This window comes from Urocitellus parryii, chromosome 4 (assembly GCF_045843805.1).
Source record: "Urocitellus parryii isolate mUroPar1 chromosome 4, mUroPar1.hap1, whole genome shotgun sequence".
NCBI lineage: Eukaryota > Metazoa > Chordata > Mammalia > Rodentia > Sciuridae > Urocitellus > Urocitellus parryii.
The window spans coordinates 67,997,091-68,011,713 of record NC_135534.1 but is presented as its reverse complement, the minus strand read 5'-3'; the positions used below and the strand labels follow the sequence as shown (position 1 = coordinate 68,011,713).

The following is a 14,623-nucleotide window of genomic DNA, read 5'->3' as shown; positions in this document are numbered from 1 at the left end:
GTTTTTGGCGGGCACAACATCTTTGTTTGTATGTGGTGCTGAGGATCGAACCTGGGTCGCATGCATGCCAGGCGAGCGCGCTACCGCTTGAGCCACATCCCCAGCCCCTTCTTTTTTAATTTTTTGAATTTTGGGGTACTCGAGGGCACTTGACCACTGAGCCTATTTTTTTATTTTATTTAGAGACAGGGTCTCACTGAGTTGCTTAGTGCCTCACTGTTGGTGAGGCTAGCTTTGAACTCACGATCTTCCTGCTTCAGCCTCCCATCTGCTGGGATTACAGATGTGCTCCACCATGCCCAGCTTGTGCCCTTTTCTTATGACTAGTAACTATGTGTTTCACATAGAGCATATCTGAGAAAATATATGAAAATTTATGTATTGACTTCATACTAAATTCATTTAGGATTGTGATGAATCCTTTTGGTGCCACATTGTTTCCATTGCCTAACCTTTATCCTTATAGTGTTTCTTGGGATCATTCTCAAAAAGTTGAACATTTTTGTCAGATACTCAATTGTTTAAGAGAGAATTCCATTTATCTCCAGTATGTATGCCACAATCAGTGATTCTGTAGTTTTTCCAACTTAGCAGAGACTTATGTTTTTATACATTATGCTTATATTTATTAACAGAATTAATAGAGGCAAAACAGCTGAAAGGAAAGGTGGGGGGATGCTTTATAGAATTGGTAAACAGGTAGCTGTCATCTTATAGGGGATGTATCACAGACATGAATATTGGTTCCTTGGTCTGGCCATCCTTTGTAGATTTTGTTTTATTTATTTATCTTTTCTAAACCTCCTAAGTGGCAAAATTATGCTTCATCAGTGATTATTTCTGAAAAACAAGGACATTTTCTTACATACCCACAGTTATCAGAATTAGAAGTTTTAACGTTACTAATTCAAATCTTAATCTAGCATCCCATATTGTTCTATGTATATAGATTTTTTGTAGTCCAGAATTTGATCTTGGACTTTACGTTCCATTTATTCATGTCTTTTTAGTTTCCTTTAATCAGGAGTATCCATCAAAATCTGTCTTTTCTGACCATGATATTTAAAAAGAATATCTACTAGTAATTTTATAAGATGTCCCCCAGTTTGGTTTTTCTTGTTTCCTTGTGATCAGATTTATGCATTTTTGGCAGGAACTCACAAAGTATTAGCCTCCCATGTTTCTGTATGTTATTTTTCCTTAAAATTAATAAGTAATTAATAGCAAGATACTTTGATGCTGTGTAAATATACTTCCTTGTCAAATGTTTCACCTGCTAGTCTTAGTCCTTTGAGGATTCTCCAGCACTGTTATTCCTTTTATATCTATTAGTCATTGTTCCATGAGGAAGAACTTTCCCTTGTTTATATATTTCCTTATTTATATCAGTGTGTATTTTTAGATTCTTATTTTAATGAGTAGATTTAGTACATTATTATCAGTATTTAAGTTCAGTTTTCCCAGATTTGGCCAGTGAAAATCACTTCTAACTATTGGGTAGCTATTTTGAAATGTTGGCAATCCATTAGAGAACAGTAGGATTGAATGTAATAATTCAGTAGAATTTGTAAGCACTACTGAAAGCACCTCTGACAGAAAGCCATATACTCACTCTGCTTTATTGATCAGAAATGACAAGAACAATTGTATTGGCAATTTGAGAGTATAAACAGCCCTATGTACTGTATTTACCAGGATTTCATTCCACATGGAGAAAATTTAAAAATATAACTCCAATTGTATAATTCTTTGGAATAGACTTATGAGGTTTCTTTGATTAGGGGGTTATATTATTATGAGGGTAGCCAAAGACAGGAACTGCAGATTATCAGGAAGAATATTCTGTAGACTGTTCACCACATAAAGCAGTTGTGGCAGCTTGTGTACTCGACCAGGTTGTTCTAGGTTGAATAAAATAAGGAATATAAAAAAATACATTGAATACATTTCTTTTCTTTTTGCATTGCTGGGGATCAGACTGAGGGCACATGCTAGAGAAGCCCTATATCACTGAGCTACGTCCCAGCCCTTTCTTTTTCGTTGTCCCCCCCACCCTTGTAGTACTGGGGATTAAACCTAGGTCCTCTCCACAACTGAGCCACACTCTAGTCCTTTTTATTTTTTTTATTTTGAGATAGAATGTCACTAAGTTGCCAAGGTTGGCCTTGAACTTTTAATCCTCCTGCCTTAGCCTCCCATGTCCCTGGGGTAACAGGCATGTGCTGTGTATGTGCGTTCTTTTTGGGGGGTGGCGGTGGTACTCGGACTGAACCCAGGGCTGCTTAACCATTGAGCCACATCCAAAGTCCTTTTTATTTTGTATTTGGAGGCAGGGTCTCACTAAGTTGCTTAGGGCCCTTACTAAGTTGCTGATGCTGGCTTTGATAGCAGTCTTCTTGTCTCAGCCTCCTGAGTCCCTTGAATTACATGTGTATGCCACTGTGCCCATTTTCTCTTCCTTTAAATATTTTCTTGAGAATAAGATATGTTTTTAAGACTTGCCATTAAAAACCTCTCCCGGAGTGACTCATTTTATTAAAAAGAAAATAAGACTTATGAAAGTTTTTAACCTAAGAATTTTTATAACTAAACTCTGTTTAGTATCTTTAATTTTTATAGCCTAATCTAGTTATATTTCTATTTAATAGATTTCAGTTTTATACATGACTTCGTTTTTGTTCCTTTTTTTTTAATAGAAAGTGACTTTAGCGATGATTTTAGTGATGATTTTGTAGAAACTCGGCGAAGGCGGTCAAGGAGGAACCAGAAAAGACAAATTAACTACAAAGAAGATTCAGAAAGTGATGGTTCCCAAAAGAGTTTAAGACGTGGCAAAGAAATAAGGCGTGTTCACAAGCGTAGACTTTCCAGCTCAGAGAGTGAAGGTAAGAAATAGATCTCCTACTTACATAAGTATGGACAAGGCAGAAATACACATTATAAAGTGAACTCAGGATTGTGGTTATATGAACTTATATAATCAGTAGTAGTTTTAAGATAAATTACATATTTTGTTCCTGGTCACCAATTATAGTTTAAGTAAATGACACTAAGATGCTAATTTTTAAGAATTCCATTGTAATGATTAAATTCTTCATCAAAACTAGTATAGTTGCAGAAAACTGTGATATGCTTTGTAATTTATTCTGCCCATTATTCATGTACTTCATTCTAAAATATCTTCCTGTGTCCCAAACAGCAGAATAGTTTCAAACCAAAGTACGTACAATACTAGTCCCATGTGGCTATTGAGCACTTGAAATGTGGCTAGTGTGACCTTGGACCTGAATTTTTACTTAATTTTAATTAATTTAAATTTAATGTAACTACTTGTGATTATTTTCTACCATGTTGGTTAGCATGGAGTACTCCACACTGTACAGACTGGCTTTTATTTGAGATGAGAGGCAATTGGAGGATTCCAAGCAAAGGAATAATATGTTCTGGCTTAGGTTTTAATTTACTATGGTAGCTGTGTAATGAAAAATTGAAGAAGGAAGGGCAAAAGTTAGGAAACCAGTTAGGAGATAGTTGAAACAATGCAAGTGAAATATGATGATGGGTAGGACTAAGACAATAGCAGTAAAGGGGTGAAAAGTTATAATGTTATGACTATGTTTGAAAGTAGATCCAAAGAATTTACCAATGGGAGGATAAGAGAGAGAGAGAGAGAGAGATTAAGCATGACTAAGCAATTTAAAGAACAGAATTACCAAAAACTATGAGACCACAGAACAAGAAGTTTAGGAACTCAAATTTTGTGCACATCAGGTTTGAGACGCCTTGTTTAGATATCCAAGGATAGATGTTGGATGCATTTGATACATGAGTCTGGAATTTAGTGACTGCCTAAGAGTTATCAACATATAAATGGTATATGCAAAGCCATGAAACTAGGTGAGATTACTTATGATATAATTATAGGCAAAGAAGAGATTTAGAGATTACCAAGGGAACTTAATAGCATGAGAGCTGACACAGTATTGCAGATATAGAGTTGGGGACCCAATTTTAATCTTTCCTTATCAGTATATTTATATGATCCCCTAATTTTAGGACTAGTAGAAAGGGGTTTCCTAGTTTGTTGTCATCTTCATAGGATAGGTTAGATTCAAGGATTATTAGATTTCTTCCCCAGGAAATCTGTTCTTTCCTAAAAATTTGTCCATAAAGTTCATTACGAATCTCTTTGGGCATTGTTATAGGACTGAGAGAAAAATCAGGCCATTTGTTGAAGGGAAATATTTATATATGAGCAAGTCTGAAATCAGGACACAGGGAGGAAAGAAGTACTTAAATCTGTTTATGGTTAAACTATGCCAATAGCTTGAATGTGCTATTTATTCTAGAGAGCTATATGTCCAAGAACTCGGAAGATGATGAGCTAGCTAAAGAATCAAAGCGGTCAGTTCGAAAGCGGGGCCGAAGCACAGATGAGTATTCAGAAGCAGATGAGGAGGAGGAAGAGGAAGGCAAACCATCCCGAAAACGACTACATCGGATTGAGACAGACGAGGAGAGCTGTGACAACACTCATGGAGATTCAGATCAGCGTGCCCATGATGGTCAGCCCAGGGTTCTGCCCTCAGAGCAGGAGAGCACCAAGAAGCCCTACCGGATAGAAAGCGATGAGGAAGAGGACTTTGAAAATGTAGGCAAAGTGGGGAGCCCATTGGACTATAGTTTAGTGGACTTACCTTCCACCAATGGACAGAGTCCTGGCAAAGCCATTGAGAACTTGATTGGCAAGCCAGCTGAGAAACCTCAGACCCCCAAGGACAGCAGCACAGCCAGTGCAAGCCTAGCCCCCAATGGGACGAGTGGTGGGCAAGAGGCAGGGGCACCAGAGGAGGAAGAAGATGAGCTTTTGAGAGTGACTGACCTTGTTGATTATGTCTGTAACAGTGAACAGTTATAAGACTTTTTTTTTTTCCATTTTTGTGCTAATTTATTCCACGGTAGCTCTCACACCAGCGGGCCAGTTATTAAAAGCTGTTTAATTTTTCCTAGAAAACTCCACTACAGATTGACTTTTTAGAAGAAAACAATTTCATCATACCCTGAAGTCTTTCTGTGAAGTGACCAGATTTGAACTTTGAAGATAAATAATTGCTGTAAATTTCTTTTTATTTTCTTTTTCCAAGTTCATGGTCCTTGGTAATTTCATTCATGGAAAAAATCTTATAATAACAACAAAGATTTGTATATTTTTGCCTTTATATTTCCTGAGCTCTCCTAACTTTGTGAAAAGGGTGGATAAGAATGCATTCCAAATCTATAAGGGCCCAAAACAGAATTTAGGGGTGGGAGAAAGCACTTGTGCTTTAGCTTTTCATATTAAATATATATTATATTTAAACATACATGGCATAGATGATGATTAACAGACCTTTTAAAAGTTCAACTCTGTACTGTTGCAGTTTGAGAAATATAGATAATGTCATACATGAATCATTTAGTAATAGCCTTCGTAAAATCAACTTGTTTACTATTGGAGTTACCACACTTTAAATAAAGAAGAGACCGTGAAAGTAACATCATTTAAAAAAAAAAAAATTACCCTAAGTTTCTGTTAAAGCGGAGTTTCTTATTTAAAAAAGAAAACTCATCTGAAAAGCATTTGCACAGTAAAATGTATAATGAAGCTTTGACAACCAGATTGTGCTAGCAACAGATTTTTTAAAAAATAGCTTTATCCATTGGTAACAAGGTGGCCTCTGTCTCAAGGAGATTTAGTAAAATAAATGTGGTCTTTCCTAAGACCCAGCTGGACTTTGCCAATAGTATAACTCCTGCCCTCTGGCCACTTGATGTTTTAAATATCTGAAACATCATTTTGAAAAAAATATATGTATATGTAACACATGTGAAGAGATGCTAAGCTGACAATGGTATTTTAGCACATTTGAAGAGTGGGAAAGGATTTTCAGGTGAATTTTAACTGGTCTATTCTTGCCCTTAGTATCTACTTCAAATTGAAGTCTACAAACAAAGCAGTTCCTTTGGGAGGTTTTTGAGTTTTGGTGTGTGTATGTGTGAGTGTGTGTATGTGTGTGTGTATGTATGTGCATCTACCTGTGTGTGTGTTGGATTTCCTATCTGCCTGGATATATTAGCAGGTTTGAATGTAGTTTTGGCCTTTGGCCATTAGACTTCTATTAAAATTCATTAATAGTCACACGGCCAACATAAAGTTGATTGAGAACCGCCGATATACCTAATAGGCATGATATCCATTTTAAACATCTCAACACTTTCTAAAGAAAGACAAGCCCTTTGTTTCAAGAAAAGGCAGTGTTTAACTAAATAACATAATTGACACTAAAATATGAATTTTATCTTAGTCTCTGTTACAGCTGTAAATTTTCAGGCAGAGCCCTAACATTGTACAGAATGTAGCATTTGTGATTAAACTTTGCTATCACATTCTGAAACCTTCAATCAGTACTTCTGTGAGTACTTTTGCCCTGGGATTTGGGTTTTTCTGTTCCAGTGTTGTGTCTGTTGCCGGCAATGGACACATCATATCTGCTGCTGGCCCACGGAACTTCAGTTTTCTTTCCAAGTTATGCACTATATGTGCTAGTCAGTGTATAGTAAAGCACTTCTTCTTTTTTTTTTTTTTTTTTTTTAATTACTAAAAGCTGGCATAGACTTGCATTACAAATACCTCTCTAGAAACTTTGTACTTCTACTTTTCCTCCCACAACAGGTGTTACCCTTAAATCTTATCTTTTGGCCTTGAAAGTTTATAGCTGTTGCTTTTCAGTTGAGTTTTTGTTTCACCTTAGTTCTGTAGTAGCTGCCCATTAATATTTTTGCCTTGATTCTAGTAATGTATATGTAACCATATAAAAAATAAAATAATGAAAGCAGCCTAAAAATAGGATGCAACAATAGCATGTGGTTCCAAGTAAATTGTGATTTTATTTTGAGACACTTGTTCCACTGGAAGGGAGGGAAGGGCTTACATTCCCAGGCAGTAAAGCAGGGCTAGAATGGAGCCACACTCACTTGCAAAACCTTCTTTCCTAGCTATGTTTGCTTTATTTATTTGAAAGTTAGCTAACAAGTTTAATCTTTTTAACTTTCTAAAATAGGCAGGCAGGAAGATTCCTACTAGTGGTGCAAGGTAAGTGGCTTGACATATATATAGGTGGCCTTTTCTGCCACTCAGTCACCTACTGTTTTAGTCCTGCAGCCAGGTAAAGCCACTATGATATAGAAACTCTCCCTTGTGCCCTATCTCTACCTCTGGACACAACAGCTCCTCCTTCTACCTATTAGTCCTATTCCTCAGTTACGCACAGCTGATCAGTCGTATTAATGGGTAGATAATTTAACAGGATGTCTATTGTGAAATAAGGAGTTTTTTTTACCCTTTCATTATATAAAGCCCAAGGTAATTTTTATACTAAAGACTGAGTATTCCACTTAGCAAATGTCCCACTGACATAGGTTATGAAACCACTTGTGCTGCCTGATATTTATCAAACTTGAATAACTGTGTGTCAACTTGATACTGAGTGTCTCCCTTCTAATCTTATATTTTGATTAATTATAGCTCATCTACCAAGAATATAATCCAGGCAGCTAATAAACACAAATTATTACTCTGCAGACTGATTATAGATGATTAAATTTTGAACAGTTCTGCTGCTTGGCTTTGGGTTTTGTTTTTTTGTTTTTTTAGTACTGAGGATTAAACCCAGGGCCTCAAGCATGGTAGACATTTGTGCTCCACCACTAAGCTGTAAGTTCCCAGTCTTGCTTCATGTTTAGATTCAGCCCCTCAGAAATACTTACAATAAAGATATTCTGAAGAAGGTTCTTAAAAATTCTAGGAAAAAGTGTTTTGTAAAAAACACAATATAGTCATTTGCAACTGGAGAAAATAAAGGAAAGCAGTAATTTTTATAGTATAGACTATCTAGGATCATTCTTAAAGAGCTATCCATGGATTAGATTCACAATAGCTGCTGTATCATAAGCCCTTTAATAATTTAAGCCCCCAATTTTTTTGAAATACAACTTGGGCTCCCATTATCAAACTCTGGTCTATGGCAAATGTATTAAGACTAGTTTCGTATTCAGAAGGTTTACTACAATTTCTGCAATTTTTCATAGTGTAGAAGCTTTGAGTTGAATACTGTATGAAGAGGACAAAGTCTGGTTTTGCAACATTTATGCTGATAAAATAGTGTTTGGTATAAAAACAATGTCCATTGTTGGCACATTACTGGAAAATGATGGCAGATATTTTAAAGAGAATACAAGATAAGGCTGGATTTCCTTGATACCCATTTTCATTTGCTCAAGGTTGCAGATTCAGAGGAGTTTCATTGAGAACAAATTCAAGTTATTGGTAATCTCCTTTTAAAAAAGTGATCTGCCACAAAACCAAAAAGTTGAAATGGTAATGAAGTTGTTGAAAAAAACATTTTTTAAACACATTAATTTTAAAGACTATTACACATATCCAGATTTCACCGTTTGGAGGATAGCCCATTTTATCATATACATTTTTTTGGGGGGGGGGGTACCAGGAATTGAACTCAAGAGGCACTCAAACACTGAGCCACATTCCCAGGCTATTTTGTATTTTATTTAGAGACAGGATCTCATTGAATTGCTTCGTGCTTTGCTTTTGCTGAGGCTGGCTTTGAACTCTTGATCCTCCTGCCTCAGCCTCCCAAGCCGCTGGGATTACAGGCATGCGCCACGGTGCCCTGCCCATTCTATAATATACATTAAGAAAAATGTGGACGTTTACTTGTTTAAATTGAGAGTCAAAATGATAAGAATTGTATGTTATTTTTAAATGGGGCTGATGGAATTTCCTTTGTCACGAAGAATGCTTGGATAGCTTCTATTTGTGGTCATAAGGGATGCTGACCATTCACCTCTGTGGTAGAACTATTTTGTTCTACCATATAAATGTAAAGAATCTAATGAATCTCTAAGTTCAATGCTCAGAAAAAACTGTGAACTCCATTCTTTACAACACAGTGGAGCAAGACCATAATTCAAGATGTTGTTTTACAGGTTTAGAAAACAGTATTCAGACCCAGATATTTTTTCAAATGGAATGTGTATGTATACATCACATACATACATGTTCTATATACACACAAACGCTTTGGGTAAGTATTAATGTATCCATCATTGACTTACAAAGAGAAATAAGGCAAATAATGGCATTGCAACTGATATCAAATTATGAACATCATTTAATTACAGATAGTCTAGAGAAAGATAGTTTCTCTTATTGGTTTGACAGTCTCAAAATATATTCCTGGGTCCCCAAGAAGCAGAGAATGCCAACACTGCATATCTGCTGTAACCTACCTAGTCCTCATCTGCTTAATATAATCCATTATTAAACTCTCTTTGAAAAAAATCCATTCCTATTCTCAGTGTGTACCTGTAAACCTACCTTGGAAGTGGCAAGCTAACTGCTGAATTTTTTTTTCTTTTTTAGTTGTTTCTATACCAATTCTATAAAAGATAAAGTCTTTTGTTATAATGTATTTAAAGTGGGTTGTTTTGTGTTCACTTAAATGATTTGTTTTCAAAATATTTCACTTCAACTTAAAATTATTTAACATTTTAAGTGCCAAGAATTGCTAAGTAACTGTGTAACATATTGAAGATAGAGTCATTTCCAAGTAAGTCATAAGCCAAAATGTAGAAGGCTTCATATATAGCTACTTTAGATTGTAAACCCAACATTTATTTCATACATACAAACCCTCTCAGAAGTTGATTAAAATAGGATCCCCTAAAAGAGTGAACTTTTTTCCTCATCTTGGTCATGTAAGCTCTTGGGTTTTTTTGTTTGTTTGTTTATTTTATTTCATATTTATACCACTTTGCTCTGGGAAATACTGTAAACCCAATTCTGGCACAGTATAGTGGTTTCAATTATTGAAAATGCTATTTTTATTATAATAACTTTTAAGATGAGTCTATCCTTTACATAAGTTATATGAGAGAGGGTACAACAAATTATTAAATGAGTAAGAATTTATTAAACACCTTAGACATTTGGAATGAAACATTTTTAAAAGGAACTACATTTGTATTTTTTGCCAAACTGGTACAAGCTAGAGAAAATGCTAAGGACTGAATAACCTGCCGCCTTTTTGCCACTGGATGATGTAAGTTAAGAATGGAATTGTTAATCCTGACTTTTTATTTTCTTGACTTTCATCAGCTTCTAAAGGAATCTAATTTAAGTGTTTTGGAGTTTTGTTTGATCTGTATTTATTGAGTTCTGGTCAGATACCAGGAACCTGCATGTCATGTTTATGGACAACCAGAACACAGTCATTGGGGAACTTAATGGCTCAAGACCTTCTGAATCGTTTAACTTATTTTGTATGTTGCAAAAAACAAACAAACAAAAAAGTTTATTTTGCTTGAGAGTCACATTTTTTTTTATAACTGTACAGCTTTTAAGGGATGGGAGGTGGGAAAATACCCTGAAATAGGATGTAGATTTTTAAAATTGTGTTTATGCTAGAACATCTACAGGTGCATTATGTAATTAAACCTCAAATTGTTTAAAAATTTGTGCCATGGTCTTTTTCATTCTACTGCCCATTAGCAGAGTTGATGCATGTCAATACTGCTATTATGGACAAACCTTGAAATTAAATTAAAACCACTCTCTCCAAAGCTGTAAGATCGTTGCATGAAAATTATACCCATACATACATGTAGACACATACATATACACAAAGATCTAGTTAATATTAGTGTAAATGGATTTTCAGGATCAGAACAGGTATAAACAGCCCAAATTTGGCAGTTAACAGCATATTGTTTCAGTGCATGATTTCTGTGATGCCTACTAGGGTATTCTCAATGTCGGTCTAGTGTTTTGTTCTTTTATCAAAAGTAGCTTCTTGATCATTGTATCTGAATAATAGCTTGCCCAAAACTGCCATGAGGTTTTATGTACACTTTGAAAGGGGGATATTTTGCTCTCAGATGGGGGTGGAGGGGTAAGGCTTGATTTCTTTTCTCTGTAAAGAAGGGAAAAACTAGAATTGCTCAATTTGGTATTCAATAGACTTAATTTCACAGAAATATTTGCTGAATCATGGCAGGAGGGGAAATTAAGATTCAAATTTCAATTCTCTCCTTTATTGGTAAGTATTTTTGAAATCTTGTAGAACTGCTGCTTTTAGCACAGTCTTTTTACATGGCACATTTTACCATGTTTTACTGACACCTTTTTAAAATGCCAGTACTTTCTGCCATATAATTTTACCATTATAATTACTCATCTTTGTAGCACAACTGCATTCTTGTAAAGAATTAAAATAATCTAAATGTGTCCTAATTTTTAAGCTACCTTCATCTATTGTCAGCTAATGTCGGAAGTCAGTTTCTTTGCTATCCTTATCCATTCAGAACACTGGGGACCATGAATTTCCATGTGAGGAATACAATTCCAGATAAGAATTTATAAATTGTCTATTTTAGAATTTCACTTTGATTTTAAAGTAGGAAGTGGGATTCAGGAAGTGTTTGGTCAGAATGCCTCTTGGATTTTCAGACATGCTTAAATATGAAATGCTTTATTTTCCTATGCATAAAAAACTTATTTCTGGAATAGGTTCTCAGAATATTTTGTTTCTAGATGAGAGCTAAAGCAGAAGCTCCAAGATTAGCATAAATCTAACTCTTGAGGTAATTAGAACCGTGATGTTAGTCAAATAGAAGATGAAGTGCTTTGTCACATAATAATGTACTGCATGTGTGAGGGAGGGGGGAAGAGATCTGAAAACTGGAAACGTGATTCTGATAACACAAAGTAAATTCTGTGCATAAAAAGTATGGGAATCCTGATAGCTTAATGCTTCAGAAGTTAACTGCAGTGTATGAACACCTAGTGTGTTAGAATTGCAGTGCATAGTTGTTCAAATACAATATTCCTTGTGACAACCAAAATGTTGTGGCTGATGCCAATATTTTTGTTAATGAAATGTTCATGTCTCACTACAGTCTGATCAGAACTCTTAGTGTTATAAGCCAGGCCTAAAGCCATTTCATAGCTACTGGCCTAATTGTGTAATTTTTTTCTTTCATAATGTTTTATTATTATAATACTTCTGTCATTTCTTTCACTTAATATATGTCAATTGTCATAATAAAAAATTTAAATAATATGATGTACTTAGCATGTTGTGTTTACAAACAGTCTATTTTGTGGCATGTGGAAAGCTAAGAATTTTCTGTAATAGCATCATGAAGGTTAAAATATTTTTGTCAGCCGGTAATAGATTATTCTTTCATTATCTAGAAAGTAGATTTACAAGTTCATCAGTTTCCCCAAAATAATTTTTAAAACTATTTTTCATCCAGGTAAATACAGATACTAGAAAACTACTGGTTTCTATCTTGGCCTCTGATGAACTGATACATTAAAGAGGCCATGGACTTGTTCTGCCTTAAGAGCAAGGAACTAGACCAGAGCACAACAGCTGGGCAAACATTTTCAGTTCATTTGTGGGGCAGGAGGTAATTTAGTTCTTTTATTAAACAACTTTGGGAGTAAATTCGTGGGAACGGGATGTTTTAAGTATAGGCTGACTCACCTGCTATTTGGCAGGAATATTATAGATTGATATTTTCAAAAATGAATCAGACCAGATGACTTTAATGGGCCTTCCAACCTTGAGAATGATTTTCATCTGTAAATTTTGATCTGATAGTTTTCTCTTACTTTTGGAATGCAAAATTCAAATTGAGGTGGTTTGTAGAGAAATGGTGCACACCTGTAATCCCAGCACCTCAGGAGGCTGAGGCAGGAGGGTTGTGAGTTCAAAACCAGCCTCAGCAAAAGCGAAGCACAAAGCAACTCAGTGAGACCATGTCTCTAAACAAAATACAAAATAGGGCTGGGGATATGACCTATTGGTATAGTGGTACAGTGCCCCTAGTTCAATCCCCAGTACCTCCCCTCAAAAAAACTGAAGTCATTTGTTTACCAACAAACTAGCAGATGTCACCACTATTTCCAATTTTGATTGAAAATATTGATCAATGATTTAAGTAAAGAGCTTTTGAATCAGAATTTCACTTAATGGAGTGAAAGCTGATATACACTGACAAGAGTATGGCCAGTTGTAATGCTTCTCAATGATTTATGTGAAATTTTCACTTAAAAAAATGTCAAGCAGAAGTAACATCATGTTGGAAGCCAAAGGTGACAGTGCCATGGCAGCCTCAAGAGAGTTCAAAGCAGGCTGGGGTTGTGGCTCAGTGGTAGAGCGCTTGTCTAGCGCCTGCAGGGCACTGGGTTGCATCGTCAGCACCACATAAAAATAAATAAATAAAATAAAGGTATTGTGTCCAACAACAACAACAAAATAAAAGAGGTCAAAGGAGTCTTTTGAGCTGAGAATGGGGCCTAGAACATAGCTGCCACCCCACAGCTCTTGATTATGAGAACAAATAATAAACAAGAGTTCTTTTAAAAACTAAGAATTGGTGATCATTTAGTAGAGGTGGAATTATAATAAATAATGAGAATATCTTAATGAAATGTTGGCACCCTTCTGAAGAGATGAATGTTTTTGTCACTTTGATTCTTCAATGACTACATGAACTCTTTTCAGGTCATATAAGTCTAAATGAAAATCAAAGAGAAAGGACACTCTTAAAAGGATGTGAGCTGGTACATGAAACATTAGTTAAGCACACACAGTCACATCCCAAAGGAAAAGTTAACTAGGAATCTACTAGTTCATAGTATAGGCCACCTATCACTTCCTTATTATGTCTCTTGCCTGTTTCAGAGCCACTGTACCCATGTATCAAGCACCCATCATACCTAGCCAGTCTCCAAGGAGGAGACACTTTTTGTAGCAACCCCTTTGCCTGCTTCCTTGATCTGATAGCTTTCCTCTTGCCTCCTTTGAGTCTTTCACATCTCAATTATCTCTGTCTTGGATCTCCATCCTTTTACACTCACCCTCTTTATAGAAAGCTCTCCCCATTAAGGAAAAAAAAGTTTGATACCATCATTGGTTCAATCTCTCTCCAAATTGTTTCTAGCTTGACTTCCAGTCTTTAAAACTGACAGACTAGAAATATTAAACTGTATTTGGAAAGTCTCATTGAAATGTCACAAATTCCTAAGAGAAACCAGTAGGCTTCTGGCCAATAATAACTGAACTCTATCATTAGGAACAACTGTTACAGAAAGCTGAAACTTACAATGTGGGGGGAGGGTGGCTATTCCTCCCTTCCTCTGGCAATTATTTCATGTTTTTCTGTTGAATGTCTATTTTGTTGCTTGTTGACATCTTTACTTACAAACAGGATACCAGTAATTGCACTATGATCTCACACACTATAGATAGCTTATATTTTTCCATTTGGAGCCAAAAACTTGAAGAACTTGATTAACAATGACAGAACCTCACTAGAACTTGTGTCAACGTTCTAATAATAATTTTGATCTAATAAGAATGGATTTATTGGATACATTTTTGAGTACCAGGGGATAAACTCATGGACACTTTTGACCACTAAGCCACATCCTCTGTCTCAGCCTTCCAAGCCACTGGGATTATAGGCATCCACCACCGCACCCAGCTGGCAACAT

At 35.7% G+C, this 14,623-nt stretch overlaps 1 protein-coding gene across 1 annotated transcript in view; it reads left to right on the top strand.

Moving 5' to 3' along the window:
• Positions 1-12,117, top strand: part of Rsf1 (remodeling and spacing factor 1) — a 156,659-nt gene extending 144,542 nt beyond the window's left edge. Inside the window, exons 15-16 of the mRNA XM_026387266.2 lie at positions 2,697-2,885; positions 4,350-12,117. Of these exons, the coding sequence (XP_026243051.2) occupies positions 2,697-2,885; positions 4,350-4,918 (758 nt within the window). The 3' untranslated portion in view covers positions 4,919-12,117. The remainder of the gene's footprint in view (positions 1-2,696; positions 2,886-4,349) is intronic.
• Positions 12,118-14,623: the final 2,506 nt, after the last annotated feature.